Genomic DNA, 16595 nt, shown 5'->3' on the forward strand with positions numbered 1-16595 from the left:
TCAACCCCAAACAAACCAATCTCGGCGCATCGCCAACTCCTTCGTCTCGAGGGTTTTATCGGGTAAGCGACATGCTGCCTAGATCGCATCTTGCGATCTAGGCAGCACAAGCCCCACGTTGTTCATGCGTTGCTCGTCTTGAAGCGCTTTTGATGGCGAGCAACGTAGTTATCATAGATGTGTTAGGGTTAGCATTGTTCTTCGTTTAAGCATGCTTACGTAGTGCAACCCTTGCATATCTAGCCGCCCTCACGCCTATCTCGGGTGTGGGGCGGCACCCGCTTGATCATTATTTAGTAGATCTGATCCGTTACGATTGCTCCTTGTTCTACAAGGATTAGTTTAATATCCGCAATAGTTAGGCCTTACAAAGGGGGAGGATCCAGGTGGCACGTAGGGTAGCGTTCGCAAGTCCTAAACAGGATGTTCCGAGGATCAACTTCATGTTGGTTTTTAGGCCTTGTTTAGGATCGGCTTACGAGCACCGTGCGTGGCCGCGAGGCCCAACCTGGAGTAGGATGATCCGATTATGCGGTGAAAACCCTAAATCGTCGTAGATCTCATTAGCTTTATCTTGATCAAGCGGGACCACCAAGTATTCGTGCACCCCGTACGAATCATGGGTGGATCGGCTCTTTGAGCCGATTCACGGGATAACCTGAGAGCCGATCGAGGCTCGTATTTAATGTTTACATGTATGCCCCGCAGAAACTAAGCGAGGCATCCCCATCACCTTCCCGACCAGATATAGGTCGGTGGCACGCCCTGCACTTCGCATCGCCGCGTGTGACCAGAAGAGCATTGCGGGCCGTCGCTCGGAGGGGTCTCAGCCAGCCGCAGCTCTAGGCTCTTCCCGGCTCTACGGTGTTGACAAGGCCGCTGCCCGCCGGTGGGTTTTGGCAGTCAACAGGTTTGTGTGTAAGAGACGACGAGAGAGCGCCCCATTTTATAGGCCGGAGGGAGGCGGGGGAGCGGTGACGCTCATTAACGCCGGCAGGCAGAGCTAAGCGCGATGAGACGCTTCGCCTCTGCGGGAACTGCACCGTCGCTGCGCGCCAATAACTTCCGTCGCGAGGTAGGCGACGGTTAGGTTAAACTTCAATGTGCCGTTGACACGTCGGTCCCACCACTCCTCGCCTCGCTTTTCGTTGTGTCCGGCGTGCCCGAGGCGTTCTCTATGTAGCGGGGACGATCTCGGGGCGCCGGACACCGTATTGGACCACGCCGGATAAAAACGGATAAAAAGAGGCTTTGGAACACATAGCTGAGAACGTTTTTTTGGTCCGGCGGCCCTAATCCCTTTGAGAGACGCGTTGGTTAGGCGGCTGGAGATGTTGTTAAGTTTGAACTCCTCCAAACGGACCTGAAACATTTTCCTTCAAACGGACTTGAAACATTGTCAATCTGATTGTATATACGGGTCCCACATATGAAGCCTCTTTCAGTTGATAGTCCAGACATCTTATCTTGACGCTGCACTATGTACGTGCCACACTTGTAGTTCTACTCTCACATAACGAAAGAAGTCCACATCACCCCCCTAAGTATTGGGTTTGGGACAATAGACCCCCCTAAGTTTGGATTGGAGCACTTAACCCCCTTAAGTATGAAATACCGGACACATTACCCCCTCCGGCTACAGATGGTGGTTTTGGTAGCTGTTTTGGTGACCGATGAAACGCAGATGACTGGAGCAGCGCGGCGACAGGTGCTGGCACGCGAACTGCCTACGTGCGGCGCTGGTCCTAGGCTGCTGCGGCGCAGGATGCAGGAACAAGGCATCGACATGGTGCGCGCGGAACTGACACGGCGTTGGGCAACGAGGCGGAGCAGAGTGTTGGCGGATGCACGGCGCTGGGGGCGGCTCGGTGGCGCTGTGGTTGAGGCTCGGGCGGGAGCGGCAGCGCTGTACGCGCGCGAGAGACCCAAGGCGGGTCCTGGCGCTGGTCGCTGCTGCGGTTGCTGCACTACTCGATCGGCATGGCTCTGTCTGCAGAAAAACGAAGGCGGCAGGGGACAGGCGGGGTCAGGGCAAGCGGGCGCGCTGGTGCTGTGTGTGCTCGCTCATGGCAAGGCGTGGCGTGGAGGAAAGCAGGCTACGGCCGGCTGGCTTGATCCGTGCGCGGATCAAGGGAACACGGGAATTACGGGGCACTGTGGTGGTGCACTGGTGCTGCCCAATGCGTCAGTGAAGACTTGGAAGTCATGGATCGCTGTGGTGTTCCTTGCTGAATTTGATGGATGCCTTGGTCGGCTGGTCTGCTGAGTGGTGATGCAAAGAAAAGAGAAAGGAGGCAACGGGGAGCACGATAAAAAAAAGAGTAGCTCACCTGCGGTAGAAAACAGAGGCGCTCCTGTGTGCTCGAGATGCCGGAGCGATGGGAAGATATGCGGACGAGTCTTCGTGGGTGTTGGTTGCAGAACAACGGCGGACGTGCCCGAGCTTCGAACGGTGGCCATGGCATGCACACCCGTGTCTGCGACGGAGAAGGCATCTGCGAGGCGGAGAAGAAAGAGATATTGGCGGGAACGAGCTCACCCAGAGGTCGATGGCGAGCAGGCAGTGGACGGAGACAATATCAGAGACAGGGGTGATTTGCTCTGTTCGACGCCCCCGCAAGATAAAACCAGATGTCCGGTGAACCAAAACAGCTACCAAAACCACCGTCTGTAGCTGGAGGGGGTAACTTGTCTGGTATTTCAGACTTAGGGGGGTCAACTGCCCCAATCTAAACTTAGGGGGGTCTATTATCCCAAACCCAATACTTAAGGGGTCATGTGGACTTCTTTCCTCACATAACACTTGCTTGCCCATCGCTAGCTTGAATTAAACCATGTCATCGTTTTCTTCCTCTCCGGCATCGTCCGTCTCGGCCGCGGCACCGCCGCCGCACGTGGTCGAGGACTGCCTCGGCGTCGTGCAGCTCCTCAGCGACGGCACTGTAACGCGGCCCACGCGAAGCTTCCTCTCTGACCCTCCGGCGCATGAAATCCGCCGCGACCTGCCTGTCGAGTGGAAGGACGTGGTGTACGACGATTCCCACGGCCTCCGGCTCCGCGTGTACAGGCCTACGACGGCGGCCACCAAAGACGGGGAGAAGAAGAACCTTCCGGTGGTCGTCTACTTCCACGGCGGCGGCTTCTGCATCGGCAGCTTCGAGCACCCCAGCTTCCACGAAGTCGGCCTGCGGATCGCCCACGACCTCCCGGCCGTCGTGCTCTCCGCGGATAACCGCCTCGCCCCCGAGCACCGCCTCCCCGCGGCGCAGCACGACGGGGAGACCGTGCTCTCGTGGCTAAGCGGCCATGCCGCGTCCGGCGCCGACTCCTGGCTCGCCGAGTCGGCCGACTTCGAACGGGTGTTCGTGTGGGGCGACTCGTGCGGCGGTAACATGGCGCACCACGTCGCAGTCCGGAATGGCTCCGGCTGCGGCCTCGATATAGGCCCGGTGCGCATCGCCGGGTACGTCCTGCTGTGTCCGTACTTCGGCGGGGAGGAGAGGATGGCGTCGGAGGCGTCCTTCCCGCGCGATGAGCTCATGGGCCTGGCGCTGTTCGACCAGATGTGGCGGCTGGCGCTGCCGGTTGGGGCGACGAGGGACCACCCGGCGTCGAATCCGTTCGGCCCCGATAGCGCCCCGCTCGACGGCGTCACGTTCCCGCCTGTGCTCGTCGCGGACGCCGAGAAGGACCTGCTGCGCGACCGGACCGCCGACTACGTCGCAAGGCTGAGGGCAATGGGGAAGCCCGTGGAGCTCGTGGTGTTCGAGGGACAGGGGCACGGCTTCTTCGTCTATGAGCCGTGGGGCGCCGCGGCAGACGAGCTCGTCCGAGTGGTACGGCGGTTCGTGCACGGTGATCCACCGGCCACCAGCTGAGTACACAACTCCGGCGACGGTGTCAGGAACTCCGGATTATCAATTAGACTTGTGGTACTGTACATTCCTCACGGATTCCGCACACATAATCTGCGACATATTAGTTGTCCGAATCTGCGACAAAGAACGGAGGCATGTCCATAATCGATGTATACATGCAGCCGCGGTTGATCTGACGAGCCTAGCCGGCTAGCCGTCAAATGAAGGTCGCCGGAGTACCGAACGAGCCTAGCCGCTCCATGCCGCAACGACTAGCTCGGTCTGAGTTGTGTACCTAGTGCATATCCAATTGCTGATCCATTCCGTCAAATGGTCTGCTTCAGAACAGCGACTGCACGATCACTGACAGCGTCTGTCTGAGAGGAGCCCTTGGACCAACACCGATCACTGGTTGCATTTTATTGTCAACACACATCAACTAATCCGGCATTATCGTCTTCACTGCTTCGCATGATCGAGCGAGCGGAGAACCTAATAAAGTACGAAACGGTTTCCTTGGTTTGGTCCGTGCCTTTTCATCGTCCCACTTTTTGGTTTCGTCCGTCGCGTCGCTCCATCGTACAAGTTATAAACTCTATGCGGTACGTGCCACTCCATCGTACCAGCTAGTACGAATTCGTCCCGTTTGCCTTCAACATAACGGATTCTGGGCTGACTGGCCTCTTAAAGGGGCGCCTTCTCTCCCGAATCGAGCCACACGGCGACGGACGGAAGAAAATCCAGCCTCCTCCTCCACGGTATGCGGCCGCCGCCGTCGTAGGACCGGCCCTACCATAGAAGGAACTTCGAGCGCGCCGTGCGGCCGCGCCACGCCGCAAGAGTCAAGGCTGGCCGGTTCAGGCATACGTCCGCACTCGCTGCGTGCTCTCATGTGTGCGTGAGGAGATGCTCAGGGTGTTCGCCGTGAAAACAAGATTGAGTAGCCTGACGACCTGATTAAGCTTCCCGTCGGCCGGAACGAGTTCCATTATAGCCTGATCAAGCACTCCAGCAAACGGATCAAACACCTGCCGGCTAGATCGAGTTCTCTGACGACCGATCTTCATGGCGGCATGGCCACCTGTTGGTTAGAGACAAGGGCGAGCTCCCCAGGGCACGATTTTTGTGAATCAAAATCTCCAGTCTAACGATACGCCGGATCCGGTAATACAACCGGACCAGCAGGTGCTACGCGGCCGTACGTCAACGCCGAACTGTGCTGGTCATCAGACATGTCTAGGACGCGTTTGTCATCAAAACTGTATCTAGGAGGAACTGAAACTCTGCCGGATGTGATCTGATCAGGGAGCTTCTCTGTTTGAGATGAACAAGCATGCCATACATCACGCCCTAGCAAGAACATTGAACAATCATGACTTATCGGAAAACGTAGGACAATCATGAGTGAAGTTGGAAACCATAAGATCCTTTTCTGATCCACGAAAGAGCTAGATCTCTACATCAAAGTGCCTGGACACTCCGATCGACTATGAACCGTGAACTGTGAGGTGATTGTCATGATAACTTTTTTTTTATGAATGAAATTTTGTTTTTTACGAATGATTGTCCTGATAACTGATAAGCTCAATCATGTAAAAAGAGTTGTGTACACTGAATTGGACGAAATGGACACCGGAACTCAGAACAGCAGCGACACACACGCAGGGCAAGCACTAATCTACACTCGGTTATTTGTAGGTATTGGGAGGAGAGCAAGCTGGGTAGTCTGCATGCCAAGGTAGATATTTCCCAGTTGTTAAATTAGGATTTTGCTCATGTGCTTTCCGAGAGTTTTTTTTTGCATGTTTTTCCAAAGCAGGCGGATGATTGTGATTATGGGCACTAATCCCATCATTTTTTTAGGGAAGCAGGAGGACTCTACTGCGGGATTTTATTAATTGGCAATAATAGTTACATCGTTCAAAAGTTTAGCTAAAATAAAACTATGGTTCATCGACCCAAGTATAAGAATTATTATCAGAAAAACAAACTCTAGCTAATTCATGGGCTACTAATCCCACCTGGTTTGATTAATGAAAGGGAACTTACATCACATTCTCATCTCGCCTGTCCAAACCCAGGTCCAGCTTGGCCCATTGGCCCGTTTCAGAAGTAGTCCGGCAGCAGGGTTTTATGGGGAGTTCACGTCGTCTTTGAATGAGGAAAAGTCCAGGCCACGGGGTACATTAGATCGCGCGGCGTAGGGCTGGATGGGAAATCCTGGGGTGTGGGCGGCAACTCAATGCACGGGGGCGATCGAGGTTGCGCGCTTAGCATTGGCGGCGATGTGCCTTGCGGCAGCGTTGGACGAGGGAGTCACGCAGGGGCGGACGGGGAGGTGAGGGGCATACTCGTCGTCTCGGCAACAGCAAGGGATAGAGCTCGCTCTTACCCGAAGGGAACTGATGGGGTGGCGCGGGAGGTGACTAGGAGATCGTGGTCTGCATTATGTGGAGAAGGGGTGGGACAACGGGCGTCCTGGACATGGGTTTGGACGCACGAGAATCTGCGCACAATATTAGAGTGATGTTGGTCGCAAACCAGGGGGATTAACGCCCTAATTGCAGCCGTTGGGATGCTTTGAAAGTCATGAAAAAAAGTGTCGGGAAAGCACATGAGCATACTTAAACTAAAGAATTGCCAATGCTAAAACTTGTCCCACATCCTGCTCAGTTTGCACCCCCTACATGAGGCCAATGAGAGAGTGAAACGACGAACCAGTGTTACCAGCCAGGGGATATTCTAACGTTTGCTCTATAGCGAAGCACGGGTTTTGTTCTAGTAAGACCAAAAAAGCAAAACCACAGTTTGAGTTCTATGTCTTATCACGTCCCTCTGTTCCCATATTTTTCCTCAAGATTCGTGCCGATCGTTTTGTGAAAGAGACCTCAGACTACATCCATTTTCTATCCCGCAATCCTTACGAGTTTGCAGAATGCACCGACAAGTTTTTCTCATCTCGTTTTCCACCATTTATATGAAGTATCGCTTGTGTTCTCTGCTGACAGCGCACAAACTGCCAGAATTTCATGGAGCAATAGATTCATTCAAAAATATTTCACCAGAGAAATATTCAACAATTTTCCACATGAAAATTCTTACACTATTCATCAATATTTCAACTAATATTTTCTTCAAAATATTAACGATATTCATACAAGTTCATACCAAATATGTAGGTGGCGTTTTAGCACACGCGTGCATATGCACCTATTATAGAAAATAAATAAAAACCAATTATATAAATGTCAAAAAAATCTGACATAAAATTTTTGGTATACATTGTGACATCCTATGTTCGTTCACAAATTTTCGTGGAAAAACAACATTTTGTGTGGTGTGTATAAAAAAGGCAAAAAATATACTGTACGTAGTCGTGTTACAGCATCAAAATTTGTCTTTTTTACAGGAGCCACATAATTTTAAATTTTTTTTGAAAACTTGTGTACCAACATAAAATGTCTAGATATACATGTAAAATTTTAGTTTAGAATTTTTTGACACTTTGAAATGTGGATTCACATAATGGGAGCATATGCTCCTATGAGCCAAAGTGCATTTCCCCAAATATGTACAGATTCACTCATCTTTTATACTAAACAATATTTTTTTACTGTAACTTTTTTACAAAATTCTCAGTAAGATGAAACAATACAATAATTTCTTATCTTCTCTTCTCTATTAGCATAACTGCTATGGCGTATAACATTGGTGGCATTTAATATTCCATCACCTGCCAATAATATGTATATGCTTGAAATTGGATAAATAGACTTAGTTAAAAAAAAATCCTAGCCTGGTTGATATATAAAGCCAGACTGGGGCACCCCTTAAATCATATTTAGATAGAAAAAAATACATACACGCGATACGCCTAGACATCGCAACCCGCAGATTAGAATTAGACTAGATACAACTCCGCCTATGATGGCCCCTGTACACATATATTCATATAGTGGATTGCTAGCAGGACGTAGCGATCCTCCTCCGTGGGGATGTAAACTTGGGTACGCTGTGTGCCATCTCGCTCCCGGAATCTTCACCGTCGCCTTCCGTCAACTCTAAGCCCTTCATGGTAGGCATTGCCGAGGAGCCGTCTCGTCACCGGGATTCCCTATTGCGGTTATTCAAAATGGCAACATGAGGCTAAAGCTTGACACTCAAGACCTGATCGAGAGACAATTAGTTTCTCTATATTATGAAAACCACCACCTAAAAATACTACCAATCATCCATTATATGGCGCGGCATGCCGTATATATATATATATATATATATATATATATATATATATATATATATATATATATATATATATATATATATATATATATATATATATATATATATATATATATATATAGAGCCCAACTATTCTCGAACCCCCTTAAGAGGGGTTCTAGAATAGCTATTCTTGAACCCCTAATCCTACTTAGTTTCTGCTTGCTCCCGAACCGAGCCCACCCGAACCGCCCGATCCATCCGACGCACGCGAGAAAAAAGGACGCCCGCGTCCCCTAGTCCCGAACTACCCACTGTCTTCTTTCATAATCCCCATCGACGCCGCCCGAACCCAAATCCCGCCTCGCCTTCTTCCCCGGCGCCCCGTGCCCTGCATCCGGCGAGCACCAGCGGCCGCCGCGTACCTCCTGGACCCTGCCGCCGCGCGCCTCCTGCATCCCCGCCGCCGCGCCTCCTGGATCCCACCGCCGCGCGCCTCCTGCATCCCCGCCGCGGCGCGCCTCCCGGATCCCGCCGCCGCACGCCTCCCGGATCCCGCCCTCGCTACTAGCCGCGCCCCCGCACACGCACACCGACGGCCCGCCCCTTTCCTCCGGCATCGGCTCGTCCCCACTCCCGCCTTCCTCCGGCGCCGGGTCGAGGGCCGCCGGCCTCCTCGGGTCGCCCCAACTCCCGCCTTCCTCCACCGCGAGGTCGAGGCCCGCCGGCCTCCCGGTCCGCCGCCACCCCCATCGTCCTCTCCCGGGAGATCAAGCACGGGGGACGCACGGGCGCGGGATCGACCTGAGGCACCTTTTCAATGGAATTTCCATGGACGCTCGGGCGCGGGATCGACATGAGGTATGTCAACTTCAGTTTCATTGATCATTTGCATTGGTTGATTCATTGGCTTCAAACGAGAAAATAGAAGTTCAACTTAGTCCACACATGATGTTTACTTGTTTTTGTTATGGAAGTTTGTTTTATCCATTGATTTCGGTTAAAGCACACATAAGAAAGTTCAACACAAAAAACATTGCTGCTATGGATAGACATCTAGAACAACACATGAAGCAGCAGTCCGCTTCATCAGTGAACAGAGCAGCTCACTCGAAAACACACAAACATGTGCGGATAAAGAACATATCGGATAGCACTTGTCAAGATTATTTTGTTTGTTGGTGGAGTTCGCTTCATCCGTCGCAGGTGTTCACCTTTTTAAATTGGCAAACATTTGAAAATTCATTCACAAGAAAGAAAAGTTCACATTTTTTTACCACGAAGTTCACTACATCATCTTTGGGGATCGCTGTCGTTAGTTCACAAGATTATATTTTCACATGGGCAAGTTCAGTTTATATGTTTAGGGAGTTCATGTCGGTTTAGATGCACGAAACTTCACTCGAAACTCTCCGAATATGAAGCGACCTGCGTTGGTACCGCTTGGTGACCACCAGCGCTGCCGCCCTCGGGTGTCTCTTGTTACGGTATTACAGGCAAGCCATCGATATTTAGTTGTGTTTCAAGGGTTAAAGCTACTGTTGTCTGCAAGATTTTGTTTCACAGAGAAAATATGTTCATGTTTGAAGTATTTATATTCCTCAATTGGCATTTTTCTACAAACCTTTGACGTCTGATTTTTCTCTCTTTTACCAAGGTTACTGGGAACCCCTTAACTCAAAGGAAAGATGACACAACTACGGTCTCAGCCCCTCGCTACGTCACGCGTCGCCGATCCAATTTCGGCGACACTACATGGACAGCATGGGGAAGTTCGCTTCCATTGTCCCATGTTTCTTCTTAAACAGTGCATCCACAACTGCTAGCTTTGCTTTATCACATGTTCTTTCAAAAAAATCTGGAGTAACTATCTGTGTTCGAGAAGTTCACTTTTCCTTGACAGGAAAAAACTTACTTTAAAAAATGGGATGATCGAAAATAATTGAACATTACTTAGTTATCCAAAAGAATCCCGAAAGTTAACCTTTCTTTCTCCGAGAAGTTCACCTTTTCTATTAGCATGATACGGTGATGGAGATGGCCTTGTCTATTAGCCTTTTTCATTAGCGAGTTAGTTTTACCAGTTTTTCGGACATAAAAGTAGTGCAATTCAGACATGGGAGCAAGCCAGTTCAATGTGCAGCCACGCCTCTCCAGGTTTGTGCTGGCCACGATTCTTCTTTTTACATGTTTTTTCATTTTCTGGCGATGAACTACCCAGCCACTTATCTGATCGTCTTCCTTGACGCTTCAGAACATCTCCATAGCTCTGATCCACTTCTAGGATGTATACTATGTGTAAAGAGAGTTCAGTTGGTAATACGGGGAAGTTCACTTTTGGTATTTTGGTCAACTGAATTACTACAGATCTTTGAATTGCTAGTCGTTGATTGAAACTGCTACTTGTGAATCCATATTATGTGTATGACTGTATGTGTAGATGGGTGAGCACTAGGACATTCTCCATTTGTCCTGTACTATTTAATCATGGAGTTCGGTTCATATATATTCCTGAAGTTCGCCCCTTCATATATACTGAATATCATTTGTGGATTTCCCCTTCGATGCATGAGGGTTGGAGTAATTTGTTTTTCACAACATTGCAACAACGTATTTAAGGTATGAAGCATCCAAGGCGATGAGGTACTGAATCTTAGTAATAAACATGTTGTGCCTATGGGCTATGGTGAAGCAAGAACTTTGTACTGTAAATACCTAGAGGATAAGTGCTGAGCCTAAAAGTGGTCAATGCATGGTATGACTGAAGATTGTATGCTAACAAAAATGCATCTGATATTCTATACATGAATCATTGTAGTAGTAGTAAGAAAGAAATGGATATGCACTATGAATGACCCATGAGTGACTAGCTCCAGTAATTCACTCTTTAAAAAACTCCAGTAGTCGCTATTATGTAAAAACAGTTCATGTAGATGTATGCGTTGATGCGTGACTGATAAAACAAATAGAATTCACTTTGTGCTTGGAGCAAAGTTCACTTTTACATTGTGTGGAGTTCAGTGTCGTTGTGTCTCTGTTCGGAGCATGCCGGATGAATTTACTTATTTTCATATTTCACTTTGAATGATTGAAGTGAGCACCTAGTGACGGCATGTAGAAACTTGGGGTGGTCTTTGTATTCAGTTTTTTATCTCTTCGGTCCTATGCTCAGTCTTTATATTATGTATATACATGGCAATATAATGATACAAGGATGTTGTGCCTTTTATTCCGAGAGTAATGACAACACTTGGAGCTCCCTTAGTATTCATGAATTGATACATAAATGAAACAGAAGGTATGGCTTACCCTTGTTCTTGAGAAGACTGTAGTGCATCACGTATTCTGAAGTTAGTGAGTTAACTTCTTAAATTTATTTCTTGCTGTCAAACATTTTACTTCATCAATGAACATAACTGTAAAGTTCGTTGTAGAAAACAAAAGAAGTGCATCCCCAATCTTCGATAGTTCACTGTATAAGATATCGAAATCTAGATGGGTGTTACTAGATGACAATATAATACGGCTATGAACTACTGGTTAACTATGTGCCTTTATTATGATTCCAACTTTTCTGAGTTTTAAATTCACCTAATTTAATTAGTTTTGGTGCCTCAAGAAGATACACCTGAGATGTCCACTATCATTTTCCAAGAAAATTGTGAAGTTCACTTTTATTAAAAAACAAGTTCGCTCATTTCTCTATCAGTGTTAGATAGAAAACATTGCTTGTCATTTTCCATGTGAACTGCTGTTCTTTTAGTGGGCACCACAGGGGAGCTCGTCGTGCGTGGGTGTGGTGCCGGCCTCACAATACCCTCATCATTGGCGAACTCCCAATGTTATCGAGGTGGTGAACTGCTTCTTTTATTATTGGCATACATATGATCTTTGTGGCTCCTCCTACCAGCGACCTGTGCATACCTCGGTTGAAAGATGAACTCTGTAGTTAAAACCTACACATTTTCTGGAAGAGGTAGTTAAAACCTACACATTTTCTGATCTACTCTTGTCACTACAGTGCTAAATACTAATTACAGAGAAGTATTGGAAAAATTCTTTTCATGAAGTTCAGACTGTACACATGTTGCAGAGCTTGCATTTATTCTTCCTCTTGCATTTTTTTTTCAAAAACTGAGTATTAGATTCAATGCCATTTTAACTGTGCGGTTGTGTAATGTTTATTTATTCTATATTATGGAGGATTCAACTCTAAAGTTATTGCAGGCAGTGCACTTATCCAAAATCTGGTAGTTCATTGTATGAGAAAATAGAGGGAGGAAATATCCCTGAGAAGCCCATTTGATTGAAGAATCATTTCAAACTAGAAACAACTTTACGGTCAATCAAACTAGAAATATCCTTGTCCGCTTGTTTTTATATTTGGATACCTTTTCCGTTGAATTTATATTGCTGCTTGTCCCATCCGACTGTGTGATTAATTTCTTCACTTTGTCTACTTTTCTTATATTTGGATCCACTTTTCTGTATAATTTATGCTGCTTGCATGCTATTTTACAGAGAACTAAATAGAAAGTATATGTATGGAAGTGCACATAGGAGAAAATAGGCAGTGCTCTTCATTTTGTAACTTTACCTTCTTCTATCCAAAAAGTTCATCATTTTGGTAGTTGGGGAGTTCATTCATTAGAGGAAGTTCAGTTTGGATTGAAAAAGACAGTTCGATCAGGCCGCACCTGGCTGCCGCATTAGGGTGATTCATTTCTGAGAAAAATTGGAAAACATGGATGGGTATACTATGTAGCTTATTCGCTATTTTATCTTCTGAAATTCACTATTTTATCGAGTAAAAGTTCACTTCGCCTATGAGGGGAAGTTCGCCTATTTTTAATTATGCCATCATAGTCTTCTGTATATTAAAAATTGTGTATTGCAAAAATAATTAGCTTTCAGAGATGCAACTTATCTATGCCTTCATAGTTCACAAAATAAAGTTCCGGTTGTACACTTATGTATTTAGGACATGTCATCTATCCGAGTTACACAAAGGTACCAACAAATGTCGCAGCAAACTATTGAAAAATTTCACTTGTATATTTCTAGGTGTTCGGGTAGCACCAGGCCATTCTCCATTTGTTGTCCGGCCGGTGGAGTCAAGCGAAGTTCAGATGTGGGAGCCCAGCTTCCAAGGTAATTGAAAAAACATGTCGGCCTGATCCTTTCGATGATGGCCTAGTTATCTTATCATTATTCAGAATTGCTATAGATAACTCTCCGCATTTCTTTCTTGATGCACATATACACAAATAGAATCTGCTCCCTGCATATTTTTTCATCAGAATAGAAAACTCTCTGCATTTCACTTTTCTCCGACAAAAAGTTCACTTTATATCAACAGGAAAGTTCACTTCCATCTGCACGGGAGTTAACTTTCGCAACACAAAAAATTGAAACACGCGGAGCAGTAGGCAGCTCCAATAACTTCATTTTCTTTGATCTGTATCCATTTACTCGTGAATAAAGCTATATCGATTTGTTTACTCAAAAGCTGAGTCCACTTCATAAATAAGAACTATATTTATAGAATAATTTCCATAGGAACATACGTGTCTATGGTAACACTCCTAATTTTCATAGGAAGCTATATCTGTTTGTTTATTGAACATAAACCCGCAGTTCACTTCGTGTAAAATGGCAAGTTCACTTTTTAATTTTGGGGGAGTTCATTTTATGCGTGCAGGTGTAGCAGACTGGAAGACAACCGCTGCTGTTTAACTTGTGTATTTCAGGCTGTGCAATTGTGTCTTTCGGAGAGTTCTTAAATGTTGATTTCGGGGAAGTTCTATTTGTACATATCTGCAGTCCATTTTTTGGCACAAAATAGTTTCGCCGCTTTATTTTTGTATGTACATGTTTATCTTTCTTTTACAGCATCAAGCGGTTCAACTATTAACTTTGAGAAGTTTAATTGAGATGCAGGTCAGCCTTTTCCTCTCGATACTACCTTAGTTATTTTCTCATATTCAAAACTGCTATAGGAGCAACCTATATTTCCTTCTTGATGTGCGGCCGTTGAATCCCAGGTTTGCGCCGCCATTGACTTCCAGGAGCGCCGTCATGGACTCTCAGGTACACCTCTACCGGTGAACTTCGCTCACATCGTTCGTACATATGCAAAATTTCTTGGAGGCCTTTGTGTATTTGTTTTGTAGTAATTTATTTTCGCATCTATCATCTGCTGTCCGTAGTAGACAAATGACAAGTTCTAGGAAACTATGGAAAATACCTGGTGTTTGTTGTGTGTACAAGTTCAATCTTTAACTCTTGGCAGTTCACCTTAGAAGAAATATAAGCGAAAAGTTTTTTGTTCAGAAGTTTAGAGTAGAAATTTTAAATTCCCTTTCATTATATTCTTTAAAATTTTGAAGTTCAGGGATAGAGAAATGTGAAGTTCACATAGACATGATTATGACGTTTAGAGATAGCCTAGCCTATGTGAAGTTTAGATGGTTCTGCCTTTTTTTTGCATCCGTATGGTTGTGTTCAGTTGTAATTTGTAGTCATCAAATTAATTCCTACTTCATTATAAGGGTTTGGCACTAATAAAAAATTGGATGATCATATATGAAATTGAACATTAGAAGTTGTCGAAAAAATTCGGGATGTTCATCTTTTCATGAATTTGTTCCCCCTCCTGAAAGTGCATTTCTTATATGTGTGGAGTGCTGATGTGAACTGCTCCTGCCAATAGAAGCTATGCTATTTTCTGCTATCTTTTCTTTGTCAAATTTCCTTGTGAATAGCTGTAAAAAATCACATACATAGTAAAACTGTTAAATTGGAGAAGTTCAGTAGTTAAGCCCGAGAATTTCATCTTGTACGCATGTGAGGTTCATTTTTCTTATCTGCGGTTCACTCATGAAACACATGTTAACTAATGTTGTTTTAGTTCAGAATTGCGCATAGTTCAGAGCTGAACGACAATTTCAGTTCAGAACTATTAGTAGTTCATAGTTGAACTCCTGATTGTTGCCTCGGCAGCATGCTTGCCCCGCCATCCTCACTCGTTTAGGACCTCCACCGAATGTTGGCACTAATGATGTCGATGTCTATGTTTTAGCAAGTGCACTTCTTAGTTTTAGAAAGTTCACTACATCCATGCGTGAGGTTCAGAACAAATAAATAGCATTTGCACTTAAAAAGAAAGTAATAAGCATGGTTCTGAACCTTGCAATTTCATCATGGAAGTTCTCTTTATCTATGACAAACAGAGTAGAAGTTAGCATATGTAAGTGTTTATGCGTGCCTGACTATAATAAAATAGAAGTTCAAATTGTCTACATATATAGCTCAGTTTTAAGTTTTTTTCAATGAATTTACTTAATTATTGGGAAGTTCATTTTTGTTTTTTCAAAAATTTCATGATTTGTTCAGTAGTACACATATTTCACTGAAAAAATCACATACACCAGCCATTGAGGAATCCCTCGAAGATGCCAGCGGCGACCATCACATACACCAGCACCGCTGTAATGTCGATCCAACCACTGCGGCGCCAAGAGGTGGTTATGATCGGGATATCCACCTTGATAGATGTCGGGTTTCGTCAATAAAATCACGAACATTGCTCGGACTCAAACTTAGTTTCTTAAGCTGTCATATGATTGTGTGCGCATTGAGTGAATCTGCGATCGGCTAGTGGACTCTATTGCGGATTAAGATATTGATCTGTTCTTTTTTTGCTACTCGCTTTTCATGCAAGAATTCTAGAAAATATGTTATGTCTTTATTTATAGAGAACACAATGTCAGCAGCTGCAGCAATCACGTAGATGCAACTGAACATGGACTTTTTTTTTGCATGATACATCAATTTTGCTGACTCAATTTAGCATGACAGACCACTGTGCAGCAAGGTCGGTGAGCAGCAGGCTGGTATTCATTGTCCATCTGATGGATTCCAGGAGGTGTTCAATTGGGGGATCCTAATATCCCAGGTAATTGTGGCCAGGTTGCCATACTCTCGATGATGATAGCCAAAAGTTCTTGCTAATTATCCATCACTTGTCTAAATTACTGAATGATTCAGGCCTCTTCTCATACTTGCGACCTCATCTGCTAGCGTGTACCTGCTCTTCGGCGTGGAGTGGACGAGAGACTCTCTTCCTGGTCCTCCTCTGAAATGCCAGCGGAGCATATAGATCTGGACCTCCACTGCCATCCTCCTACAACGTCGAGGATCAGACAAAGTTCACCGACACCGCCACATGGAGTCCACCGATGGAGTCGAAAAAGTTCACAGCCGCCTAATTTCTGTCTTTGGATTATATATAACATATGCTCGTGCAGGTGTATTGCATGAATTTTTAGTGAAGAAGTACATGCATATGTTGATGTCAAGTAAAGTTAAGAGAGAGAAAGCAAGAGCCCGAAGTTTAAATAGCATGATTGGAAGTTCAGAGATGCCTCATCAAAATTTTGCACTATTCTGTATGTCTTTTTCTCCCAATCGAGGCCTGGAGAAAATGTATCCAGGTGTAGTGTTGACAAAAATGTA

General features: G+C 46.0%; 1 protein-coding gene and 1 long non-coding RNA gene across 2 annotated transcripts; both read left to right on the plus strand.

Annotated features, from left to right (window-relative positions):
* The first annotated feature begins 2797 nt into the window (after positions 1-2797).
* LOC124677077 (probable carboxylesterase 15) lies at positions 2798-4315 on the plus strand. The gene has a single exon (XM_047213070.1). The coding sequence runs from the start codon at positions 2835-2837 to the stop codon at positions 3876-3878; it is 1044 nt and encodes a 347-aa protein (XP_047069026.1). The 5' UTR covers positions 2798-2834; the 3' UTR covers positions 3879-4315.
* Positions 4316-13072: 8757 nt separating this feature from the next.
* On the plus strand, positions 13073-15605 carry LOC124676896. Its single transcript, XR_006993843.1, has 4 exons — positions 13073-13229; positions 13780-14018; positions 14123-14168; positions 15512-15605. It is a non-coding gene; the product is annotated as an uncharacterized LOC124676896 (long non-coding RNA).
* The last annotated feature ends 990 nt before the right edge of the window (positions 15606-16595 follow it).

This window comes from Lolium rigidum, chromosome 7 (assembly GCF_022539505.1).
Source record: "Lolium rigidum isolate FL_2022 chromosome 7, APGP_CSIRO_Lrig_0.1, whole genome shotgun sequence".
Taxonomy (NCBI): Eukaryota; Viridiplantae; Streptophyta; class Magnoliopsida; order Poales; family Poaceae; genus Lolium; species Lolium rigidum.

Bases quoted from the DNA above. Each gene is read 5' to 3' on its own strand.
- LOC124677077 (XM_047213070.1), top strand. From the start codon at position 2,835: ATGTCATCGTTTTCTTCCTCTCCGGCATCGTCCGTCTCGGCCGCGGCA.